Source organism: Peromyscus eremicus, chromosome 18 (assembly GCF_949786415.1).
Source record: "Peromyscus eremicus chromosome 18, PerEre_H2_v1, whole genome shotgun sequence".
Classification (NCBI taxonomy): domain Eukaryota; kingdom Metazoa; phylum Chordata; class Mammalia; order Rodentia; family Cricetidae; genus Peromyscus; species Peromyscus eremicus.
The window spans coordinates 14,522,314-14,548,584 of record NC_081434.1 but is presented as its reverse complement, the minus strand read 5'-3'; the positions used below and the strand labels follow the sequence as shown (position 1 = coordinate 14,548,584).

The 26,271-nt window shown below is 36.5% G+C and overlaps 1 protein-coding gene across 1 annotated transcript in view; it reads right to left on the bottom strand.

Annotated features, from left to right (window-relative positions):
- Window positions 1-26,271, bottom strand: part of Trhde (thyrotropin releasing hormone degrading enzyme) — a 382,411-nt gene that overhangs the window by 265,025 nt on the left and 91,115 nt on the right. Inside the window, exon 3 of the mRNA XM_059245179.1 lies at window positions 4,949-5,075. Within this exon, the coding sequence (XP_059101162.1) occupies window positions 4,949-5,075 (127 nt within the window). The remainder of the gene's footprint in view (window positions 1-4,948; window positions 5,076-26,271) is intronic.

Genomic DNA, 26,271 nt, shown 5'->3' with positions numbered 1-26,271 from the left:
CAATAAAAAGATATGTCCGGGCTGGAAAGGCAGTGCAGTAGGCAAAATGGCTGCAGTCCAACATGAAGATCTGAACTAGAAACCTAGAACCCACGAAAGCCAGCTGTGGTGGGTGACATCCTTGTACTCAGAGTGCTGGAGAAGTGGAGACAGGTAGATCCCTGGGGCTTTCTGGCTGGCCTACCTGAACTGATGAGCCTCAAGCTCCTGAGTAAATGGAGCACTAGAGATGAAATAAATTAATAAAAACAATGTTTCAATAGGAGTGAATCATTAGGCAAGCCCTGTGCCTCAAACTCAAAGTGCACAGTTACTGAAGAAAGATGCCTGAGCTTGTTCTCTGCCCTCCACATGCATTACCACTGTGCATGTGCGCACACACACACACACACACACACACACACACACACACACACACACAAAATCATGCACATACATGCAAAAACAGAAAAACCAGGTATGGCTATTATGGCTATTATTGCTTAAACAAAAATCTATCATCCAAACCAGTGTCGCTTATTCTCAAACTCTAATAAGAAAATTTATCCTTCTACTTATATATTCCATTCTAGAAAAATGTGGACTCGTTGGTATGATTCATAGAGTTCCAGGTATACATGGGCTCCTGTCTTACACAATCCTCAAGGTGATCTCTCCCCTTTCTTTCCTACCACTCTTCTCTGGATTCACAAAAAGATGAGGGTTCTCTCTAAGTACATTTCATGTCTACAGCAGAGAACTCACACTCTTCATTTAATGTGGTATTAAATATTATCCTATAAGACTAAAGTGCTTGGTTATACTATATATTTTGTGGGTATGGGTATCGGATTCATTCATCCTTGTAAATACTATATTCTTTCCTCAACATACCCACAATCTCCTTGAGGGCAGAAACTGTTGTGACAAAACACCTGTGCCCCCTCTATGATCACAGCACCGTGCCAGGCAGGTAATGAATTCCCCATAAAAGTGTAAACGTGCTGTGTCTTGAAAAGAAGCAATCAAGCAAACTCCTTTACAAAACATCGATCTACAAATTACAGAGCAGCAGCAAAGGGAAACTGAAGACTATCTGCCATAATTAATTGAAACCTAAATGGGGTGAGTAACAAAATATTGTGCCCGTCATTTTATCTGCCAGCTAATCAACTTATAAACATCTATGATGAAAACGCGTTGACAGTAGTTAGATACATCTTCATGTTGATGCTGTTGTGACTTCCCATACTCGTTTCTTCATAGCTTTCCTTTCTACTTTTTCTACAATGGATCTAGGTATTATTACTTTAGCAGTAAGAAATTAACAAAAATAGTTAATATTATTCCACTAATCATCCGATAATCTACTTTGTTAAAGTGATCCGTGCTTTAACCTCTGAGTTGTCAAAAGTTTTAAAATTGGCTTTGAATGGAATCCTGAATTTGAACTCCTAATCCATTAATTATTATCTGTATGATCTCTTCACATTATTCACTTACCAAATCCCTAAATTTCTTCATCTGGAAAATTAAGAAGTAGTGGATACTACTTCAACAGGCCATGGCGATAAATAAATGGGTAAAAATGTACACAGCTCTTAAGAGTAACTTACATTTCATAAACACAAACACAGTTGCTGTTGTTCTGCCGTCAATGTGCTTTGTATGTAATATGAAAGATAACTCAATTCCATATATGTCTACAATGTTCTTTATACTGCATATAAAACAGCCCAGGTGCTCATGGAAATAGGCTGCATAGATATAGAATGTCTTGTTGTATTATAGCAAGTATACTCTATTCTATTGTATAGCTCAATACCAACAAGTAGTAACTCTACGCACCTCATACAAATGGTTTTAATAACCCAATTTAGAGATCTTAAAATAAATCATGCTGAGTACTCTGTCAGCTTATGTTGACTTAAAATGATAAAGAAACAGCTTTGTCAATCAAAGATAATCAGTTAGCACCCTAACCTAACAAGAAGCACTAGAATTTCTCTCAAGGAACTCTCGCCATAGGCTATTTGGGGTGAAAACTCAAATCCTTAGAAGTTAGCATGAGGTAAGCCACAGTCAATGAAGTTAAGCTGTTCAGCATTATAAATGAAACAGAACATAAGAAAGAAGTTCAGAAATGATATATTCAGAAGTCAATCAGAGCAAAATGGCTTCTTATAAAAGAAGAGCTAAGTCTGGTATAGTGGCTTATGCCTGCAACCCTAGGACTTGGGATATTGAGGAGGAGGATTGTTGTGAGTTTAGGGACTCTCTGGGCTACATAGTGTGTTCAGGTCTGCTTGGACTCTCAGAAGAGTGGGTCTTCTGGTTTTGCGTTATCTTCGATCCCCTTCCACTCAGACAGAATGCCTACCTCTCTACTCGCTCTCTTCCAGGCATGACTGCCTCTTTGCCAGTCTTCAAACACACCATTAAGATCTGAGTTCAAACTCTAGCCACTTTGTTCCTTTAATAAGTACTCATGTCCCATGTTTCCACTGGGCTCACTTTTTCATTCTCTTGAGTTGATATCTAAACTCTTCCAAATAAATACTTCCACATTAAAAACTATAAATAATTAATTTTTAAAAGCCTCAACCTCTCACACATGCCACATCTAGCCCTCACATGCTTCCTAACCTTCTATTCTAGTTATTTATTACAATTGATTGATTGATTGATTGATTGATTGACTGATTGATTGATTTAAACCAGGTCTCACAACAGAACCCAGCAGACTTCAAACTTGTCATCCTTCTGCTTCAGCCTCTTTAGTGCTAGATCACTGGGGGGGTGTCACAGTTGTTTAAATGATTATCTCCAACTGTATTTGTTACTAATTGGCTTGCTGTCTGTCTTCACCTCATAGAATGAAATCTCTAGGAGAGACAAGATTTTTCCCTATTTTAGTCACCACAGTATTTTCATCATATGAAAAAAAGACTTCAGCAGGCTCTTACTAAATGTCTATAGAATGTATGAGGGAAGGAAAGAATGGTAGAATGAGCCTTGCAAACAATTTGATAAACCTGAAGGGTCAAAGCAGTCTCAGTTAAAATCTAGAATACATCTACAGGCATCATTAACAAAGGCTGAGCTAGTGAATATAAAATTTACTTAAAGTAAAATTCATAATATATAATGGAAGGTGAGGATTTGTCAAAAAATGATTTTGTGACTAGGGATTTTTATGTAATGTGTATTTAGAGAGCATACTTATAAATCCATTAGCATACACATCTACAGACATATGGAATAAGTAGACCTTTACAAGAAATTCCATAAAGCACCCTGAGCTGTGGTAACTCCCCTGGATATATAAAAAGGAGTATGCTGTGAGAAGTCAAATCACACAATTATATACACCATAAGGTAGCTTAACAAGTAATAGTAATGGTGAATAAAGCTTTTTTTTCTGCAGACAAAAGCCTGCACGGTTCAACTGTGAGTGAAATGGAAGAGCAGGAATAAATCCTGCTGCAAGCTGACAGTTACATAGAACCCCCTGAAGTTATAAATTGAGTTCCTCTGCTAATTACTGGTCTGAAGGGGACAGGGAAAGACCCACATTTTATTTCTCCTGCTGAACTTGCAACATAAGCACTTGTGAATTCTACATTAGGGTCAAGCTGGGAAGTTCCCAGGTACCCGGTACAGAGAACAGCAGCATCTCCCATGCAAACAAGGTCAGGCAGTCTTTTCTGCCTTGGGTGACTACCAGTGAAATCTCCGTGAAACAGACTCTAAAAGGGATATAGATGTAAAAAAGGAAGGGGTACAGAGCCTATTTGAAATAAAACTTTGTCTATCAATGTGAAGAGTGAATATTTCCAAAAGATCTTGCCGTTTTGCAATACAGTTCGTTAAAATGGAATGTCATGGCCAGAGATGATGATGCCAGCTATTCTACTTTCTGAACTACTCATTGTATGACCAATAATGCTACACAGCAGGCAGAGACTTTAATGAAATAGGCCCAGTTCTCCGGGGAGGTGATCCTGTGGTTCAAACTAACATTTTTGATCAAATAAACACTTTATTCTTCTCAACAACAACAACAAAATGCATCTTATGTGGATTCTGACAAAAAGAAAATACACTTGGGAAGAAAATTGACAAGAGAGGGGTGAGTGGGGAACAAAGGACTGTTGTGATGTCACATATAAACCAAGTTTCTGAAAAGGGAAAGTAACTTGAACATTTCTAATGCATATATGCACCCTTTATAATGTCCTGGAACATTCTAGCTCACTTCCTGCCAAAAGCACAGCCTCATTCAGATTAGAATAATACATTAATGCATTTATTCACAGGACCAACAATTACTGAACACATTCGCTCTGCAAAAAGAATACGTACAAGAACATTCCATTATTATAACAATTTCCATTATTACCAAGTTTCTCTTCTGTCACTTTTTTATTAGCTTAACTGTGTACTACAAATGCAATCCCATAAAAAATAATCTAAAGGCAAGCCAATTCATTAAGATCTGACATTGAACAATTTGGAGAGAGAGAGGCTATCCATGTCAGCCCTGTGTGCAATATTGACCAGTTCTGAGAGTCATAAAGACTTGCCTGTCTCAATGCTAAGAAACACCTTCAATCCCTTTATATGGAATGTGCTCTAATTGTATCTATCCACATGGTCATTGTAGTGACTAAACTTGATTTTTGGCAAGCACCCTTCCGTAGGAAGTATTTAACAAATCGTAGCTATTTGGGTTATTTTTTTGGGATTCTGACTCACATAATGCCTTCCTTAGTTCCCATGAGCACTTACTGGCAAGACTCCAGAGCGTTAATCTTATTTTACCTCTTCAGAAGAATTTATTTTTGTGCTCCTCATCTCTAAAAATATAAACCATTGAATTTTTATGATGCTGGATGCTTTAACTAATGATGAAGAAGAAATTCCACTTTCCAGGAGTCCTTCCAATAAAATAACCAAGAAATCTTACCTAGTTTTGGCAAAGAATAGGGCACTTTAAAGTAGTCTTCATAAAATTCTATTAATCTCTTTGTAATGTGGAGAGCATAGTCCCCGGATCCTCTTCTGATAGCATCAGGTCTTGCATATAATCGGACCTAATTAAAAATATATATAAAAGTTACTTTAGCCTTTTGGTACTTGAGTTTTATTTTCCCTGCACATATGAATCTGCACAAATCACTTTGGATAGTATAAAATTAAACAGGGTTCTTGTTTATATATCAAAACACACTGTGGAGAAACAGCCAAATTTAAACAATCGACGTAGCCAAGTTGAGCAAAGTCACAATTTCCTCACTTTCCAGGATGACATAGAGAAGATTTATACACCTTGCGTCAAAATAAATATTCTAAGTTATCACTTACATGTGCTTGCTAGAGATATGAGGGCATGGTGGATTAGTATAATGGATCCCTGGCTCAGCAAGAGAGAAAACTTATAGTCTGTTAAAACATGTTGCATCAAGGTTTGGAAGAATTACCAGATTGGAAAAATATATGTTTGCATGCACACGTGTGTGTGTGTGTGTGTGTGTGTGTGTGTGTGTGTGTGTGTATCTTACTTATGCTTCCCTTTTCTAATTTTTGTTCTTTTGAAATCAACTGTCTTTATTCCAAATATACAGCATAAGAACAGAAAACTTTTCACGTGCATAAGTAACCACCACTCTGGAAGACTGTCTGCACCTGTTCCTAGATTCAAAACTGGCTGATGTAATTCATATTTTTAAGACAATCTGAGCATTTATTATTGATTCTTAAAACAAGCATCATAAATTATCTAGTCCTTGGCCAAAATAAAGAAGTCCCAAAGTGAGAAACATAAAACTGAACAAAGCTAACAATCGTATAGAAAAGGTTAAAATGAGATTAGTTTTCATAAAGCTATCCAGCATCTTGCCTTCCAAAGGCTAAATCTGTTTTTCACAGATGTGGTCCCTAATCCTCATATCAATTCTTTGAATAAGCGGTATGCATTTCATGCAGCCGTAGAAAGGATAGCAGCATGGGAGTTGGATTTTAGTCCTACTCTGACACTAACAAAGCTGGGGGATATTGAATAAATCATTTAACCTCTTTGGGTCTTATTTATAAAGTGATGCTGTTGGCCACCAGCTAGTTGCTGAAGTGCTTTTCAATTCTAAAACACATTACTCCCAATTCCATTTTACAAACGAGGGAGTCTGTGTCCTTTTTAAATCACTACAAAAAAAATAAGTGGTTTACTCAATATACCAAATGGATATTTTCAACAAGAAAACAAAAAAGCTGTATTCAGTTATAATACAATTAAGTCTCTATTATCCTTGCCTAAGAGAGAAAAAAAAAGATGTACAGTCAAAAAGTATAGGGTTGATACAAGGAAAATACATTCTGTTTTCATGTTAGGAAGACATGTAATTCAATAAAGTATCTGCTAAGTTAAATAGCAATTGTTTGCTCAAATTGTAAACTACTTACTTCCTGTCAGCAAAATCAAATGACAAATTTAACTGATAGTCATCAACAGTCTTGACTGGAATGGTATAACACCAAAAGCTACCAGGACAGGACCATCTACATACAGCAGCAGCAGAACCTGACGCTCTGAGAGGTAGTAATTACCCTGCCATGACATCAAGTCTTTACAAATATGCAATGCCTAATACAAAGTTCTCAAAACAAAATATCCTCAGAGAGGATGAGTACCCTTTTGATTTAGGAATAAAAGCTCTCCAAAGAGTCTCTTCAACACATGAGAGAATCACTGTACTCATGAACTCACAGAAGGCAAGGTTGCCTGTACAATATCAAACCAGGCAACATTCCAGAATGGAATGGCAAGGGGTTCATGAGGAACTATGGACAGATGTGTTATTAAACTTAAAAAAAAAAAGACATGAAATTGCAGGGATATAGAAACGGGGGTGGATCAGGGAGGAATTTAAGGGAGGAATTGAGGTGAATTCAATCAAAATATGTTATAAGAAATTCTCAAAAAAATAATAAAACATTAATAAATTTTGAAACTAAGTAAATAAATGCATGCTAACTTTAAAGGCACTCATAGGCAGAGATGGTTTACAAGGCAGGGAGGAAAGCAGGATAAAGGGATATAAAGTAAGCAAGCAGAGATGGGCGCTGAACACACCCAATGAGAAAGAAGATACAGCCTGTGCCCTGGCAGCATCCACCAGAGACCATTGGTAATTGTCCATTATGCATTAATTCAACCATAAAACTGTTCCTTTGGTACTTTTTTTGTACCAGATCCAAGATGAAGCATTTTTCATTTCATACTCAGGAACACATGCTGTCCACCTAACCAAAAGAGCCACAAAACAGAAGACAAAAAGCAATGCATATGTCATGACCATCCTCAACGACCTTCTCAGTAATTAGGGGAAGTGAATGACAGGTAGTGATAGGTGCCGTATGAACAATAAACTACAAACAGCAGATGGACACTGAGGAAAGATGAGGTTTGCAGAAAGTCCATGGTAACTAACTGGTAGATTGATACTAAATCCATAGCAAGGAAACCACAACAGGACATAACAAGGGTCACTGACTTAGCATTTAGGCAGCACAGCTGATGTGGGTAGAAGCACAATCATGTCTGTCAATCAACTTTCCCAGTTACTCGAGCATTCTGTAGAGCACAAGCAAGAGAAACACAATTAAATCAATCTGGTTGTCAAGATTTGATGGAAATAATCCAGCTTGAATGCGAAGACAAAACGGACACATGCTTAACCCAACATCTTCATTTTCCAGTGCAGACATTTATTGCGTGCCTGCTCTGTGTCAGGCATTGTACTAGGGAATCGAAATAGAACAATAAAACCCCTGCTACAAAATGAACAAGACATTTATACTTACTGCTCTTAAGAGGTTCACAGTGTGTGGAAAACAAACAAATAAATCACCAACAAAAATACAACCCAAGAAATAGAGCACTGCACATTCTGTCTTTCCACTCAACAGACACACGAAGCTAAACCCTCTATATCTTATCCCCATATCTTTTCAAAGACACCATTCTCAAAGCATCCCCTTTATCTCCATATCGTCAACTTTTGCTTTCATGGTGTAAACAAATACTCTGTATTCTTTCTTATAATTTTTGTTGCTGTTAATTGTTTTTGCTTCATTTTACTTTCTTCAGACAAGGACTTTCAATGTAGGATTGGCGGGCTCCAGCTCCTGATCTTCCTGCCTAAGTCTCCAAAGCGCTGGGATTGTATATATGTGCCACCACAACCAACTTCCTATGCTTGTTTATTTTCTTTTGAATTCTGTATAGATCTTCCAGTTAGAATTCTTGTAGAAAGAATGTGTGAGTTAACATCTAAGCCAGAACACTTTAAAGAATAAGGGGCATGCCACCACCTGAGATACAACAGGTTTAAGGAAGGCATTGGCTATCTACACTACCTGTTTCTAGTCTCCCTCACACTCAGGAAAACAACAACTTTTGTTCCGACTAGAACTAGAACTGTTCTCAATAGGATCAGTAATAATGCATGGTGGCAAATCCAACCTCTAATCCAGTGCTCAACCCATCCACAGAATTTACATTTAGTTGATTATTTAAGCTCCTTGAAACCGTTTCATTCTTGTTTCAATCCACAGACCTCTTTCCTTCTGTGTTTACACTCGGTCATTTAGTTATAACATCTAGCTTGGTAGGTTTAAGTATGACTTCCAAACCGATGACTTACCAAATAATTTTGGGCTTCCAGAGTCATTAACCAACTGTCCACTTGACATCTGCACTTGGAATTTCAGACTTCAAATTCTAAAAGTAAACTCCTGCTGATACATTCACACAGCTGCTCCTCCCCAAACCTTCCTCATCTCAGTTCATCACACTTCTATCCAGCTGTCTGGACCCAGCATGTCAGTATCATCCTTGCTTTCCTCTCTTCCTCACATCCCAGCATATCCTATTGCCTCTGCCTTAAAGAGACACCTAGAACCCTGAGCTTCTCACTATCCCACTGCTACCACTCCAGGCCCAGCTATTTCTTTCTTATTGTTCTCGACACAGTAATCAAAATCTCTCTGATACACGAGAATCAAATCATGTTATTCATCTGCTGTTCGCCATCTTTCCATCTCATTCAGAGTAATCCTAAGGGTTGGGGGTTTTTTGTTTGTTTGTTTTGCTTTTTTGTTTTGTTTTTTAAGACCCCAAAATTATATACACATTTGATTTTTTTTTTTAGCTCTCTGGCTTTTATTTCTACTGCTTTGCTGCTGCTCATACCAAACTCAAGGCTTTTGAATTCTCCCTTCATGCCCATGAATATCTCCACAACTCATGTCCTCACCATCTTCAGATAGCTGCCCAAGTATCACACACTCTGAGAAACCCTCATGCTGCCCTAGTACTGTCTAACCCTATCCACAATTTATTTAGCCTGAGATACTACCATTCATTTCATACTACCATTGTATTTTTATTATCCATTTTACTTCTTTCTGCTTTCTTTCCACGAATATAACTTGAACGGGGGGCAAAGAATTTAGTCAACTCTATCTAACCATGTGAAAGCGTTATGTCTTTAGGTAAAAATATTCTATATGAAGTGCAAGGTATATAAGCCTTTGATAAATGAGTGAACCAAAGAATTTAATTTTATAGGAATATGCTGATCCTAAGAAATAGGACCTATGTCTCAGAAGAACAAGTGTTTTAACTAAAACTTAAAAAAATAAATCTGGGACATTGGGGAGATGACTAAACAGTTAAGTGCATTTGCTATTCATGAAGAAAACCCAGGTTTGTCTCCCAGCATACGCAGAGAAGCCCACAATCATCTATAACTGCAGTCCCAGCAATTCCAATGCCTTCTTCTGCCCTCCTTAGGTATCAGGAACAGTCCTGGTACACATGCATCCATGCAGAAAAACATTCATACACTCAAAGTAAAGTAAATAAATCTTTTATTTAAAAAAGAAAAAAACATTAAAACTAGATGTAGTAAGACCTCTTATCCAGGACTGAGCCATGTTATTTTAAGAATATGAACACAAGCTCAGATAACCATGCTCTCCTGAGGCTGATATATCATTCCACAAGTGTGGTTCTATTTGATCGTCTTCGGCTCTATTTGATCTTTTGTGGCAGACAGGATAATTCTCCAGATAATAGTGTTTGAGTCCTAATCCTTGCCTGCAAAAGTGACTTTGCACTTGCAATTTATTAATAGATGGATTTGGAGATGAAAAAACGGCTAGATGTAGTAAGCTACAAAATGGGAGCGTGTGTAATATCCCAGACCAAAGTATCACATTGTTTATTTATCTATTTATTTACTTATTTATTTGTTGGAGGGTGCATGGTTATAGTATGTGTGTGAATGTGAAACGATATCTTTTAAGAGTCAATTCTCTCTTTCCACCATGCAGGTCCTGTGGATTGAGTTCAAGTCATCAGATCTAGGGGCAACTATCTTTACCCACTGGGCCATCTTGTCAACCCACCAGATCAAAGCATCATAAAACAACAACGGTGACTAAATAGTATGTGATCTCAAAGGAACTGCTAAATATAGGTGTTTTATTATAATAGATACAGAGATGAAAAGGAAGATTTTAAGCAAGAAAGTGATAAATCTAGTTCTGAGAAAGATCACAAAGCAAATAAACAGAGATATTATATAGCAGACTACTTAAGATTGCATGCAGAGAGGTGGATTAGAAAAGTGAGGAGATGCACAGTGATAAATTGGACAAGCAAAGAGAAACTGCAAGGCGTGTTATAGGAGTGCCTGTAAGCCATGCTGCAAAATAAGACTTTAATACTGTGGGTGTAGGACAGTGACTTGAAGATTTGAGCCACAGAATGCCATGATCAGAATGAGATTTGGGAGTGACTGCATTGACATCAGAAAAGATGATAGATTAGAAGAGGATAGAAGTATAAGGAAATAGGTTACTGTAGTATAGAAGTCCAGGTAAAAGGTGGTAGAAGTTAGAACTGAAGAGAGGCAATAAGGATGCAAAGAAATGGATGAATGCATTCAATTGATCCTAACTCTCTTGAACAAGCCCTTTAGTTACCAAGTAAAGCCAATTGATGTCACGTTCTCACTTAAGAACAATGATTCACCTAATCTGTATTCTGGTTGCTCACACCAGGGCCCTGCAGAAACAAGTGAGATCCAGTTGAAGGATCAGGGGAAACAGCCAAAGTAGTTCACAAACTGAGTGATTCCTGTGTGGTTAATGGAGTGAATTTGGAGATAATTCCCTTCCTACCGAGGGGAGAGCATCCCAGTTGTTTGTGCCTTTGAAACTGACTAGGCTCAACTTAATCATGACATGGAAACTGAACCTTCATGAAAACACAGTTATCACTTAAAAGCAATGAAATATAATTTTATTACACCTGCTTATTTGCATTTTCTGACATTCTCTGATAAGAGTGCGGCTCTGGAAATGTAAATTGCTTTCCAGGCTTTATCTGTCCACTATAGAGCTTCTACCCACAACAAATATGAACCCAACTCTATGGATGTTGAGATTCCAAAAAAAGACATCACACTAAGATTGGCACATGAGAGTTGGAGCTTACTATTTCTCATGGCCAACTTTTACCAACTTGTGGGAGTCGGTTAGCTTCCCTGGGTCCCTGTTCAAAGTGCCTGCCAGAGGTAACAATTGATCATAACCTGTTTATTATAGTATGCCTGGGAGATTGGTGTGTCATATTAATTTGCCTGAATTTGCCACATCTAGTCCTCATTTAGTATGTGAAAAATGAAAAGGTAATTTTCTGTGCATAATCTTATTCCTGTACACTTTTCTTGCCCTTGAAAATACAATCTAACTGGTCAGTAACTTTTCTCTATGATTTACCCTTCAACACTGCTCTGTTACTCCCTAAACTGTCCATGAACTTCATAGTGATTTACAAAAATTACTAAAGTAACCAGGACAAAGAAGAATAATACACTGACTCCAGAAATTTATTCTGATAGCTCCACCCTTATGACCATGCTCCAGAGCTGTGACTGAAAGTGAAGCAATGTGTAAACATACATTTTGTCATTAAAAATAAAGTGATAATGCCTGTTGGACCCAGTGGCCTTCATATAGTTTTATGGACCATCAGTATTTAAAATGCTTGTTCAAGCTCTTTATAATAGTTTAAATATTTTAATCATAAGAAATAACAAAAATCCTATAGTCAGATCTCTTCAATATCTTTCATGCATCATTTTCTCACAAAAACAGTGGTGGTAATTAAGTATCAGCTGTCCTGAAAACTAAATTGTCTACTTAGAAAGCATGTTGGGAAGGATGCTGCCATGACATGTGGATTTGGCGGGAAAGAATGCTATCTACTTAAGGATGGCACTAGCACTAGACATATGACACTATGAGGGTAGAATAGTCTTCGGGACAGAATCACATGGAAGAGAACTTCAGGTATAGTATTCAAGCTGATTCTCTGATAGTTGTGTAATTTAGAATAAGAGCAATAGATACTGTTTAAGGAGATTGTGATAGGGTTCCACATATTTGATTAATATTTAATAAGCATCCGTTGACTGTCAGGCAACTCTTCATGTGATGAGTGCCTAAAGATAAGCAAACAAGACAAGGTCTCTCCTCTCAAGGAACTTGTGCCACAGTGAGGAGACGTGGAATGAGGTCTTATGACATCAGGTCACAATGGGCTTCTAATTTACACCATCTCATCAGAGAAACCCTCTGCACAGAACAGGTGATTCAGTGGAACTCAGACTGCGCATCACAGAAGTGAAGATGGGCAATCAATTATTTAGACACTTACATATAAAAGTCTACATTTTATTATATTAGAGAGTCCCAAAGAAAGTAAATATATATACACAACAGAAATATACAGCAAAAAAAAAAATGTAAGAATGAACATAGTTGTCAGAAACACGCTGAAATCTTCCACTAAATAAATTTAGACACTGTCTCCTAATAATTTACAAAACTTCCCTGACTTTTTAAAATTTATCTTCACAAAATTCACCTGTGGAATGAGTACAGCGTTAGCAATAAATTCTGACTTCATAGGTAAAGAATTTGGGAAGATTTCGTATTGCTGAGTTGCTGTAGAAGACAGTGAAACTAAATCTCTGTCCACAGATTTTTTTTTCTAGCCTGTTTAATTATTCGTTGTACTAAGAAATGAATTATGGTACTTGCTGTGTAATTATGAGGAACACTGTATCATTACATCAAACAGCCAAGAGAAAGGAAATCCTATTTACAATAGCAGCACACCTGTTTAAAAAAAAAATAGCATTTTCTCTAATGTGACATTTGCAATTCGGTATTTTAAGTTAAATAAAGCTTTGGGCTTGCTGCATTTATTTTATACAATTCTAAAGATAATGTTTATTTCTAATGGAAATAGATACATACAAAACTCTGAAGTGGAGAAACAGTGCCCAAGTGTGAAGGCCAAAAAACATGAAATTGGGGGTGGGAAGAAGAGAGAACAAGAGCCAATCAGGGTTCAAAAGGGTCCTAAAGGCCCTGGAGGTGGGAAACTGAGACCGCCCATGAAATGAAGTATAGAATATGAATCTGCTTGCTTTAGGAAGCTGAGAGTTAATTTAGAATCTAAGGCAGTGCCATGGTGGAAAACCGTGAAGGGAGATTATTCCACCAGCAGAATAATTAAAGTATCCTCAGAGACAGAGGCCGTTGAACAGAAATTTTAATATTACAAGAGAAGTTTTATTCTGGGGCATTTATAGTGAGAATGGCAAAGCTGGCAACATCCTTTGTCCATCACCTCATCCTCACCCTAGTCAAGGAGCAAATTCTGAGAACAGGGAGGATTTGGAAATCAGGATTGGTAAGGAGTAAAATCACAATACTTAGAATGAGATACGTGCTACTATTAAAATCACAACTACTTGAAAACCTATCAGTTGAGAAGGGATAATCAGAAAGAAACACCAGAACCCCTCAGTAAGTCCCCCTTTGTCATCCATGTCACAGAGTCAGAGTACAAAAACAATCACAAAAACATCTTTAATGAAGTTGAAGACCAGCCTCATACTAAATCGTATTCCAGACCAAATGTAGTTTTAAAGAGAACCCAGGGTATTATGGTTGATAATATGGCTCGAGTAGCTTGTCCCTACTTATATTTCTTATTTTTTCTCCTTTATAGAATTTTATTAAAGATTGGGGAGAAAAACACCTGCTGAGAATCCTGACACTGGTTTGCTACCCACCACGGGGCTCCTTTTAGGTCCAGTGGCCCTTATAGTATAGATGAAGAGGCTATCTACATTTAAAGCATGTTACTTTGTCCTTCTGTCATAGTTAAGTTTTATGAGCCTCCAGCCAATGTATTCACTCCTTTCTGCGTCTGCCACAGTACTTACTCCTGGTAGGGAGTGAAGGCATACGGCTGACTGACATCGTATGGCAATAAGCTCTGAAGGTCCTTATTCATTTTTTAACTGAAACACAGCTATAACAGAGTCATTTTACCTCCCCACTATACTTTGCTTCAGGCAAGAAAATTAGTACTGTGGCAAGCTCTTGTCTCTGGTTGTAACTCACTTTGCATTTATCTACTAAGGATGGTATTTTCCAGTTCACTGTAGAACTTAAGTCATTTATGGGTACTTCAAGCAAAGAGGTTTTTTTTTTAATAGTTGTACTTTTATTGGCATTTGCTTCTAAATATATGTGGTAGACCGAAAACAACCCCCAGAGCTAGCAACATCCTATGCCTTAGCCTATGGAACACGTGAACATGACCTTATGTGGGAGAGGCTTTGCAGATGTGATTAAATTATGAGTCCTTAACATGGACTATGATCTAGGTTACCCATGCAGGTTGCTAAGAGGGAGTCAGAGGATGCTGAGCAGGTAACATATAACAAAACAGAAAAGAAATGTAAAGATCCAAGGATAGACGGAGGAGTAATAAACATTGGGTGCTGGGATTGCAGCTAGGAAGACAAGAGAGCAGATCACCCTCAAAGCTTCCAAAGAAACCAGCCCTTTGGGCTACTTTGGGATCTCTAACTTCCAGAAGAGGGAAAGAAGAAGAGTAGCTTTACATTAAAGCCACTGAATTTGTGGCAATTTATGACAGCTACAACAGGACACTAATCTATTATAATGTTTTGTCTTCCTGGCAGTTAATACGCCACCGTGTATTGAATTTTCTGCATCTCCTGGGAGTACATTTTATGTTTATATGCTTCTGTGCCATAGACATAATTCTTCACAGCTTTCAATCTGCTAACTTTGACACACCTGCGTTATTTAGCTATGGTACTTCCAAGCATATTGTTGCACAAAGCTGGTAGACACATAAACAGAAAGGCGAGTGAATAAAAATTAGTGCTATCTATAAGGCTTTCCCCCTAAGTGTTGTTTTACCACATGTGACTCAGAACCATGTGGAATATTCACTGAGAGTTTTAGAGCCCTAGACAGCATATACATACCAGTTCTGGCTCTGGAAGCTATGCGTGTGTACATAAACACATATAAACATATTTACAAACATATGCATAGACATATATAATAAAGAAATAAAGCATTAAAGATACCCATATATGTTTATGTATATCACTACTATTTCTTAAAAGTTTTGAAAAATATTATATATCATGTGACAACACAGTAATAATAGCCTGACAAATTTGAAAAATAATGTCTAATTTCTGCAGTTATTACTTAAATCTCTTCCAACATTGGTCTTCAGTGAAAACACATTCAACAAGACTGCTTTTATTTTTAACTTTAAGCACTGGTCTTTCTTTCCCCTAAACAGTAAACAATCACCAACAAGAGTCAGATCCAATGTCTGGGAATCAGAAAAAGCCATTTGCTCCTGTCACATCCCATAGATAGCACAGAAGTATTTAATCCCTTTCTGAGACAGGGAATTTTTGTAGTATACCGAATTGGATGCTTTGCTTTTGTTTGGTTTTGCTTTGTTTTTAAAGCAAAGAGAGGAAAAAAAAGATTTAGGAAATTTCTTTATTAAGCTCTCAGTCCTATAACCAGTCAAATTCCTTGAGTAGAAATGACAGCCAAGTCTATCTATTTGTGATTGTAAGACTTGGTGTTCGTTTGAATTCAGTTTCAATTTAGTCTAGTCCATTTGCCCTTTCATCTCCAATCCCAACTGCCTGGTGGTGCCTCTTAGGTATAAGATCTCCTCTAGATCTGTGCATCTAGTGAGACCATCGCACTCTGCCTTCTCAGCCATCTCCTCTGCAACTTCTAGAGATGCTGGCCTCCTTTTTCCTCTTGAGATCCTAACTTCAGACATTTCTCTAACTCACTAAACAAATACTGAAAGACTCCTCCATACCAGGCTTCCCTCCTGGTGCTGGGGGTGCAGAGTGAACCAAACAGAATTTCTGTTATAGAATTTCTTTTCTAGTAATAAAAAGATGAGTAACACGGAAAGAAAATCCAAGCAACCTTAAACTGTGGTAAGTTCTCAACAGAAACATAAATCTAAGGAGTGCATTAGAAATGTCAAAAGCTAGAGCAAGCTACACTCAGGAGGTGGTTTTTTGAGAGACTATATGAAGTAAAAATGAACAATGTGAGCACTGGGCTTTCTGAGGGCAATGAATTCTAGGAATAGTCACATATTAAAGTCTTGAAAAACTTTCATCACTTCCATCCCAAAGATTCTCCATTCAACTCTGGCTTTAAAGAAATAAAGCCTTAAAAACTTCCACATATATGGATTCCAAACACATAGAAAAGTACAGACACAAATACAACATTGTTATTGTCGCAAATAATTCTTTCAAATGTTGTTTTCCATATTTGTTTCAGATATTCTTTTGAATGTGGAACACATCACAAATCATTAAGGTGGCATTTCTCTTTGACTTGATTCTTACCTCCCCAGCTCTGAAACAAGACCTGGCCTTGAAGTACTGGCTTTCATTATTGATTTATATATTTCCATTGATAGTATATCTGCTCTTCTCTATTGCTCAGTGTTTTACTCAATTTAATTAACAAGAGCTTGTCGCAATCTACAAACTACCACCATGTGACAGTTCTTTTTTCTCTCTCCCAAATTTTGTGTTTTAAAATTTTGTTTTTTCTTTCTTTCTTTTTGAATTTTTATCCTTTTATTGAAAAGAGAGTCTTTTCTCATAAAATATATCCTGATTATAGTTTCTGTTCCCTCTACTCCTCCCAGTTCCTTCCCGCTTCCCTTCCCTTCTAGATCCACTCCCTTTCTATCTCTCATTAGAAAAGAACAGACTTCTCAGAAATAACAACCAAATGTGACAAAATAAAATGTAAGATAAAGCAAGTCCTTTCATATCAAAGTTGGACACAGCAACCCAACAGGAGGAAAAGAGTCCCAAGAGCAGGTACAAAAGTCAGAGACCCACTCACTCTCAGTCATGAGTCACATAAAAATACCAAGTGAAAAGCTGTAATATATTCATAGAGGACCTGGTGCAGACCTATGTAGGCCTGATGCTTGCTGCTTCAGTCTCTATGAACTCCTATGTGTCTTGCTTAGTTGATTCATAGGGTCTTATTCTCCTGGTATCTTCTGTCTCCTCTGGCTGTTACAATATCCAAGCGATTACTTGAGCTCTTAGGGAAGGCATTTTATGGAGACCTCCCCATTTAGGTTCTCTGTCCATGGAATGTCTAGCTGTGGCAGTGGCTATGAAACCTACTTCCTTGTTAGTTGTGATTTGTATAATCCTAGTTGCAGTGAAGATGAATTTGGCTTCTTCAATTCATTAGCTCTTAATTTTTCCCCTTCTGCAAACTGCCATTTGCCTTTGCTCACTCTACCACTGGATCACTTACTGTTTTTGTATTATTTCTTATGGTTCCCATATATATTGGAGGACAACATTTATCAGTGAGTAATGGGCAAGAATCTCCCAGTCTCTGCTGGGTGTCTATGGTATTTCCTTGACTGAATAGGATGTTTTACTTTGAATGTAATCAAATATCAAATGTTCCCTTTAGGATGTGTGATATCTGCTTCTTTTTTAAAAGAAATTCTTTTCTTTACTTTCAGTATCCACAAGGTCAAAAAGATATTTTTTCCTTTATTTTCTCCTGAAAGTCTTAATTTTGCTTTTTGAAGTCAGAGTTTGCGACTTGAAACACAGACTATGTAGTGTGAAGGCCTTGTTCTACCATTTCACCCCTGGATAGTGCTTCCTCTACACTGTTCATCGAGTCTTAGCTTCATATTGACCTTCAGTGCTCTCCTTCACATGTCAGGTTGTCATGTAGGCTTGGATCCCAGGTGGTTTCAGTTGGTCCTAATCTGACAATGTATGGAGAACACATTCTAGAGTTTTTAAAGCTAAATAATAAATCTTTGAAGTCTAGTGATGACAGTATCTGCTTCTTTGTTGTTGTTTTTTTCTTTCAGAACTTTTGGATAAATTTTAGTATCATTTTTCATACTTACACATGAACTGCTACTAAGTATTTTGCTGGAATGGCACTAGATTTTTTTTAATTAAATACCTTCAAAATAATGGATCTTTAACATTGATGGACATAAAGTATCTCTTGTTATTTCAGTCTTTGACCCACTTTATCTTTGAAACTTTATCAATATCTAATATGTAAAAATACTCAAACCACAAAATTGGAGTCTAAGTTTGAAATTGGAGTATAAGAAAGCATTCTTTGATAATAAATATAAGATTGTTAAAATAAGTCCCAATATAGATTTTCAGATAAGCTCCCACATGGAAAAATAGAACTGAAAGTAAAAAAACAGAAATAGAAACGATATCTATTAATGATATAATCTGATAAAAAGTTCTGAAACTAAAAGGAAATACAAATAAAGCCCTCATAAAATCAATGCAAATATTTTTAAAGTCAAAGACAAGAATCTTTAAAGACCAAGATGCATAAATTAAGTAAAATCTCTGCCACTTAAGTTTGGAATTTCAGAATTCCAATCAGAGAAAAGGGCTTAAATATTGCCAGAAAATAGGGGGTAAAGGGCTATGTATCAAGAAACCAAAGCTAATTCTTAATTCTATTTGTCATTCTATGTTCCAAATATTAGTTGTACGGTATCAAAGGTCTGGGGAAAAAATTAATAACTGGCTTTCATTTTATACCCAGCCAAAATATCAATTATGAGCGTGAGGAAGACACAGAATCTTTGTTCCATTTTTAAGTCTTATAATTTCTTCCATCAGAGCCTTATACGTCTTCTATTAGATTTACTTCTAGATACCTTGGGGGGTTTTCATACTGGGTATGGGATAAAGAAAAAAAATCATATTTGTAGTCTGATATCAGTTTCTGATATCAAGTATCTATTAGTTTTTGTAAAATTCCTTTGAAACAAGTAAATTTTCTGAATTAATTCCATTTTCCAGTGTGGTTTTGTATCAACTTATCTCATTCAGTAGCTCTAGAACCATACTACAAAGGGATGTTAAAAAGAAGCACTGTGTCTTGTTTCTGGTTGTATTTGGAAGGCTATTACCATCTCACCATCAATGATGACTTTTTTAAATGTGTGTTGATATTCTGCCATGGGTGTTGGATCCCCTGAAGCTGGAGTTACAGACGTGTGTGAGCAGCTCTGTGGTCCTGGGGGTTAAACCCAGGTCCTCTGGAAGAGCAGCAAGTGCTTTTAACCATTGAGCTGTCTCTTCAGCCCCCCATTAATGATTATTCTTGCCACAAAATAAAATGCATTTTCCATTCACTGTTTGCAAAGAACTATATAGCATGCATGCCCAAGGATTTCTCTATTGCGTCCTTCACAACAATTTAAATAATATATTTCTTCCTTTTACCCTGTGATCTAGTAAGTAATGAATTACAATAATATGCTCTCTAGAGTTAAACTATTAACTGTTTCAACTGAGGGCAGTGTGAAGGGGAATCCACTCATCCATATTGATTTTTTTTTCTTTTGTCTAAGGTATAATTTAATCTTGCGAGAGACTTGGTAAAGTATGCCTATAAACCTGATGGTCTAGAGAAGGATTCAAATTTTGACTACTGTTTTAATAGCTTTAAGGCTATTGACAATTTTAACTGAGAATATTATTTATCTTCTTGTTTTTAAAGTATGATCATAAATCCTCATTTTTCCCATTTCTATTATCTCTTCCTATGTATAATCATTATTAATTGTGACCATTTACTTTGATTTTTATTGAAATGGTTAAAAAAAACTGCTTAGTCTTTTTAAATCTTTTTTATTTTTATGATTTAATTACATCATTTCCCCTTCCCTTTCCTCCCTCTGAATGCTCCAGTGCAGCCTCTTCCTTTAAAAGAACTCTCTTTGGGTTTGGTTGGGTCTGTTATTTAGTTTTATTTCATTAATATTATGGTGCTTTTCTTCTTTTGGCATTTATTATAGCCAAGTGTTTATCTAAACTCTTCAACAAAATGACCATATGACCAATTTTAACTCAATCGTGTCTTTACACTTTTATCTTATGTCATAGCTATAAATTCTAGGTACTAATTTAGTTGTATTTTACAAAGACTGCTGAAAGTATTTTCATTCTTTCACTAATTTCTATTTCATAACCTCCTACTTGACCAGTAGATTATTCAGAAGAAGAACATTTAGGTTCCTAATAATGTGATTATTAATTTATCTTTGTTTTATTGCTATCTAATTTAATTCCAGGTAAATGATTTAACATTGGTTTTTAGTATTTCTTGATTTGGTTTGCCTTCTTGTTTTTGCTATGGAGTGTGTGTGTGTGTGTGTGTGTGTGTGTGTGTGTGTGTGTATCTGTCTGTCTGTCTGTCTGTGTCTGTGTCTGTGTCTGTGTCTGTGTCTGCGTGTGTACATGGAACAGTAATTTGTGAGTTTTGTAAGTAAAAGTTATACATGCTTGAAAATGGCATCTCACCTATTGATTTTAGGAACTTGGTTCTAAATATATTCATCAGATTAATACTAAGCAAAAATATCTTTTCAGTTTCTGAAATCCCAGTTAAGATTCTTACTTCCAATGGCTTTAGAAAGTTGTTAAAGTCTCTCACAAGTACATTGATGTGTACTTCTCTATATGGGGCTCTGCCATTTTGATGTTTGTTATTTTAGGCTGTACTGAGCATCAAACCCAGGGCCTTACACGTTAGACAAGTGTTCTACCACTGAGCTACATCCACAGCCCTGCTAATTTATGTCTCATGTATTTTAAACCCATTTTAGATGTGTATAGGTTCCTGTCTTTCTAGTTAAATCATTTCATAATCTTTTGGCTTAGTAATACTGATGCCTTGAAAATCTATTTCATCAAATTTAATTAGATACCCCATTTACACTCAAAGGGTTGAACATTATGTTTAAAATGAATCTTCTGTAAACAGCATAGATTTATATTTGATTTCACAATTCAATCTACCTATCTGAAAAATACACAAGCAAATTTAATTAATTGTTACATGCCTGAAAGATGATGAGGGTGGTGATAGATAGATAGATAGATAGATAGATAGATAGATAGATAGAAAGACAAATAGATAAATAAGACAGACATTTTGTATTTTTCTTGTTATTCAATATTATCTAACAATCTAATTTTTGTTTTTGTTTCTTTTTTCTTCTTGCCTGATTTTCTTCACGTCGTTTTTAGCTTTTGATTCATTTGTGTATTGCATAATCTTGCAATGGTGTATTTAATGTGTATTTGTGATGGCTTTACACAGTCTAACGGTGAACTGAGAGTAACATAAGGACAGAAGATCCTGTGCAGTGACAATGGTCTAGTGGTCAATAAGCGGTTTGGGAGCTATACCACCTAGCTTTATATCCTGGCTATGCTTCTTAGTATTGTTGGCTAAGTTACTACTTATACATTAATCCCCTCACCTAAAAATTAAATTTATAGTGAGAAAAGTTAAATTTAATCACTAATTCTGATAATCAAATGAGTCACAAAAGGGCCTTAGGAAGTGGTCAGCAGATGTACATTAGCTATTATGAATTTTTAGTTTCCAGTTTACTATAGTGATTCCAGATTATTAATTAATAGAAGATGTTTATTTGAATTTGTCATTGATTCATCAACTTCTCATTTCTACATTGCCTTTTCCATCATGGTTAAACTTTCTTCTTTAGGGATATGTCTTATAGTCATTTTTTTTTCATTAAAGCCTATAAATAGAAAACCACCCCAGTCTTCTTTAATATAAAAATACTCACTCTTTTCCTTAAACAATAATTCATAAATTATGAAAAACTGGAAGCCTAGGTAAACCATTAATTTGACTTTAATTTAATACTTGAACGATAGATGTTACTCAGTGAAGGGGCTCTGCTTTTCACTGGTGGGAAGTCACTTGTCATTCTTCTCTTAATAGGAGTCATCCTCTTTAGTTGCTGTTTTTTTAAATATGAAAATATTTAAGTACACAAATTCAGAATAAACAGCCTCACCATTAACAATCTTTGGCTTTAAAACTTACAGAGAATATGCATCCATATCCTTTTTTTTGAAGTGTTTTAAAGAAGATAATTTTATCCAAACCATAGGCATATCAAAAAACTGTTTTTTTTATGAAATCACAATGTTTTTATACTTTTTAAAAAGTATATATACCTACCTATCTTTAAGCTTTTCTGTTACATTTTGTATTTCATAGTTTCACTATGTTTAAATATGTGACTTTATTTTAGTGTACCCTCCTCAGGATGCTCTTGATTTCTCTCTTTACTTTCCCACACCATGAGCAAATCATTTTAGCTTTAATCTTTAACAGATTTTAACCTATAAATTCTCTCTACATCCACCACCACTCTTGTCATTTGGTGCTACTCTCACGTGGGTTACCATAACAAACTCAAAAACCCTCATATCTGTCCTTTCTCCTGTATGTCTGCTTTTTACAATACACCCAGAACGTTCCTCATGAAGTGCCCATGCAATGTCTACCTTAAAATATCCATTTGAATCAGGTGTGGTGCAACTATTGTGATCAATCCACATGAGTCTATTAAATGGCTAACAGAATTTATTAAGATATAAATTGAGGAAATAAACTCACAAATACAGGATGGAGTAGATAGCAGAAGTTGTCCTCTGATCTGACCGGGAGTGAATCCACTTTGCAGTCAGGAGCAGGGAGAAGGGGCATGTGACTTTTCTCCCTTCGCTTATCTAGAGGTCACATATGAAGGCAGGAAGCACCCCCTCCTTCAGGCCCTATAGCCCAAGGTCATGGGCAGAGCACACATCACTACATGGAACACCTGCCATTCCAGCACTAAGGAGGCTAAAGCAGGAGAATCGCAAGTTCAAGAGTAGCTTGGGCTATATAGCAAAACTGTCTTTAAGTAAATACATAAAACCTTCGCCGGTGCTTATAAAAACGCCTGCACTGTTTGCTTAACCCGGACCATCTTTCACAAGTGCTATTCTCAACCACACCCCGTAACCATTTTCTAAGGACTTCCACCAACCACACAAATCCTCCACCATCATTTCTTCAAGGACACCATCTTTGAGATACAAATTTGGTTACAGATTTTTTTTCCTTAATTTATCAGTTCTTCGAGAATTTCATACAATATACATTGATTGTGTTCCCTCTTCTTCCCCAATTCCTCCCAGATCTACCCCTCCCCCTTCCCTTACCCAACCAACTTTGTGTCTTCTCTTTTAGTAAGTTCATCAAGTACAATTTTCACTGACCTTATACTATTGAATATGTAGCCTTCCAGTGAATCATGGTCAACCTACCAGGGGTCACAGCTACTGGGAGAGGGCAAGGCTATCAGTTCCCAATAGCTACTTAGCTAAAGGTAGGACTTCCTGCCTACTTCCACTTCCATGTTGGGATTTTGGCTGGCTTGAGCTTATACAGGTATTATACATGCTATCACAATGTTTGTGAACTCCTATGTGCAACTATCCCACTGTGTCCAGAAAATGCTGTTTCCTTATAGTCATCTACCACACTGTGGTTCTTACCCCATCTTTCTACCCCATCTTTCCAATGATTTCCAAGCCTTGCAAAGAAGAGGTATGACATAGATGTCCATTTAGGGCTAAGTATTCCACAATCTCTTATTCTCTGTATGTTGGCCAGTCATGAGCCTCTGTATTAATTGCTAAAAAATAAGCTTCTCTAATGATTGTTGAGAGATGTACTCATCAATGGGTATAACAATGAGCTATTAAGAGTTGGGGTCTGGAGAGATGGCTCAGCAGTTAAGAACACTGGCTGCTCTTCCAGAGGACCCGGGTTCATTTCCCAGCACCCACATAACAGCTTACAACTGTCTGTAACTCCAGTTCCAGGGGATCCATCATCCTCACACAGACATACACGCAGGCAAAATACCAATTAATTCTTACAAAAATAAATAAATTTTAAAAAAGAGTTGATTTAGTACAATACATATTTAGCAGAGTAATAGGGGTACAATTTTCCTTAGGGTTTATGACTTGTCTAGCTACATTCTTTTTTATTTTTCCTGTTTTTACAACTAATTTTTGTCTTTTTATGTTTCAAATATAAAAATCTAGTTAATTACTTTTGGATAATTCACAGTCTCCATAGTACGCCATCAATGAATGACAAGTCTTGGATACCTATTACATTTTTAAATTCCCCATCTGACTATGAATGCAACAAACATCTCAGCATGTTTCCCAGAACATTGATTTGAGTTTTTCTCTGTCATTTGATCAAGAGAACTACAGTAACATCAGAACTAGAATATCCAAAATACCCTGAAAACTAGATATTCTCTGAAGCATCCACTTTGGTTTACCTGCCAATCAATACAAGAAAAGGATTCCTCCAATTTTCCTATCCCTGCCAGTATTTTATATTATCAAATTTTTACATTTTTATATGCACAACTGTAGTAAAGTATTGTTTTATTATTAATATACTATGAAGTTATCAAATAGCTAGTGAAATTTGTATTCATATAATTGTGAGGTTCTACAAGATTTTCACTTACATAAAATTAGTCGGGAGTATATATACTTTCATTTCATTCAGTTGCTTCCTCTGAACATTAGGGACAATAATGGCCTTTCTTTGGGCTGTTTTTAAAGATGTATTTATTTTTAGTTTATGTGTGCAAGTGTTTTGCCTGTATTTCTGTGCACTATGCATGTGTAGTGTCCATGGAGAACAGAAGAAGGCATTGGATCCTCTGGAACTAAAGTTAACATATGGTTGTTAACCACCATATCAGGGGCTGGGAACCTGGGTTTTTGGCCATAGGAACAAGTGTGCTTAACTATTATCATTAACAGTTTTATGAAGAACTACATTGGGTAAAACTAAATCATCAAAGCAAATACCTAACTCAAGTAAATGTTGATTGTTCTGATGATTAATCTTTATTATAAATTTGTTTGAATTGAGAGTCTCAACAGATTAATAAAGCATACTTATGGATGTGTCGCTGACGGCATTTCTAGGTATGAGTGACACGTGAGATAATAACTGAAGGGGACATTATCATCCTGAATGTGGTAGCACCATCCAGGAGGCTGGGTATCTGGATGAAAGAAAGGTGGAAGGAAAGGAATCTGGCCAGCATAGGCAAGCTCCTCCTAAGTGATTATGGCTGCTGCCATCATCCATGGATATCAAACCCCAGCTTCTTCATTCTCCAGATGGATTCTCACCAGCAACTTTCTAGGGATCTTACAGCCTTCAGTCCGAGCCTAGGTCTGGAGCTTCAGTCCTTCTTGTTCTAAGGCTTTCAGCTTCTTAGACTGGGCAGCTTGCTACCAGGTTCTCTGGCTCTTCAGCCCACAGGTGGCTATATTAGACTAATTTCTAGTCACATAAGTCAATATACTATCTGACCAATGTCATTTTAATTCTCTCTCTCTCTCTCTCTCTCTCTCTCTCTCTCTCTCTCTCTCTCTCTCTCTCTGAGTCAGAGAGAATGTATTGGTTTAGTTCCTCTAGACTATCGCAGCGATTGCTATCATTTACTATAATTATTTTTCTTTTAATCAATTATTTTCTTGCATAAATTGCTCATTTTTAATATCAACCATGTCCTTCCACGTTTCCTTACATTCCTTTCTATTTAGAATGATCTTGAATGTTCTTGCTATCAATCACTTACAATGTTTTTATGTGAACAAGTGAGTAAGTGATGAGATATCAAATATAGCACTTTTGATATGCAACACTCCAGATGTGGACTAGTTCTTCTCACTGTCTTTCTAGGTCATTTACGTGAATAAAATTTGGAATCTCAGTGTATTTCTAATCTGGTCAATATGTGTTAAATAAAATTGAATTCATATTCTATTTTATATGCTAGTAATTCAGCAAATCTATAAT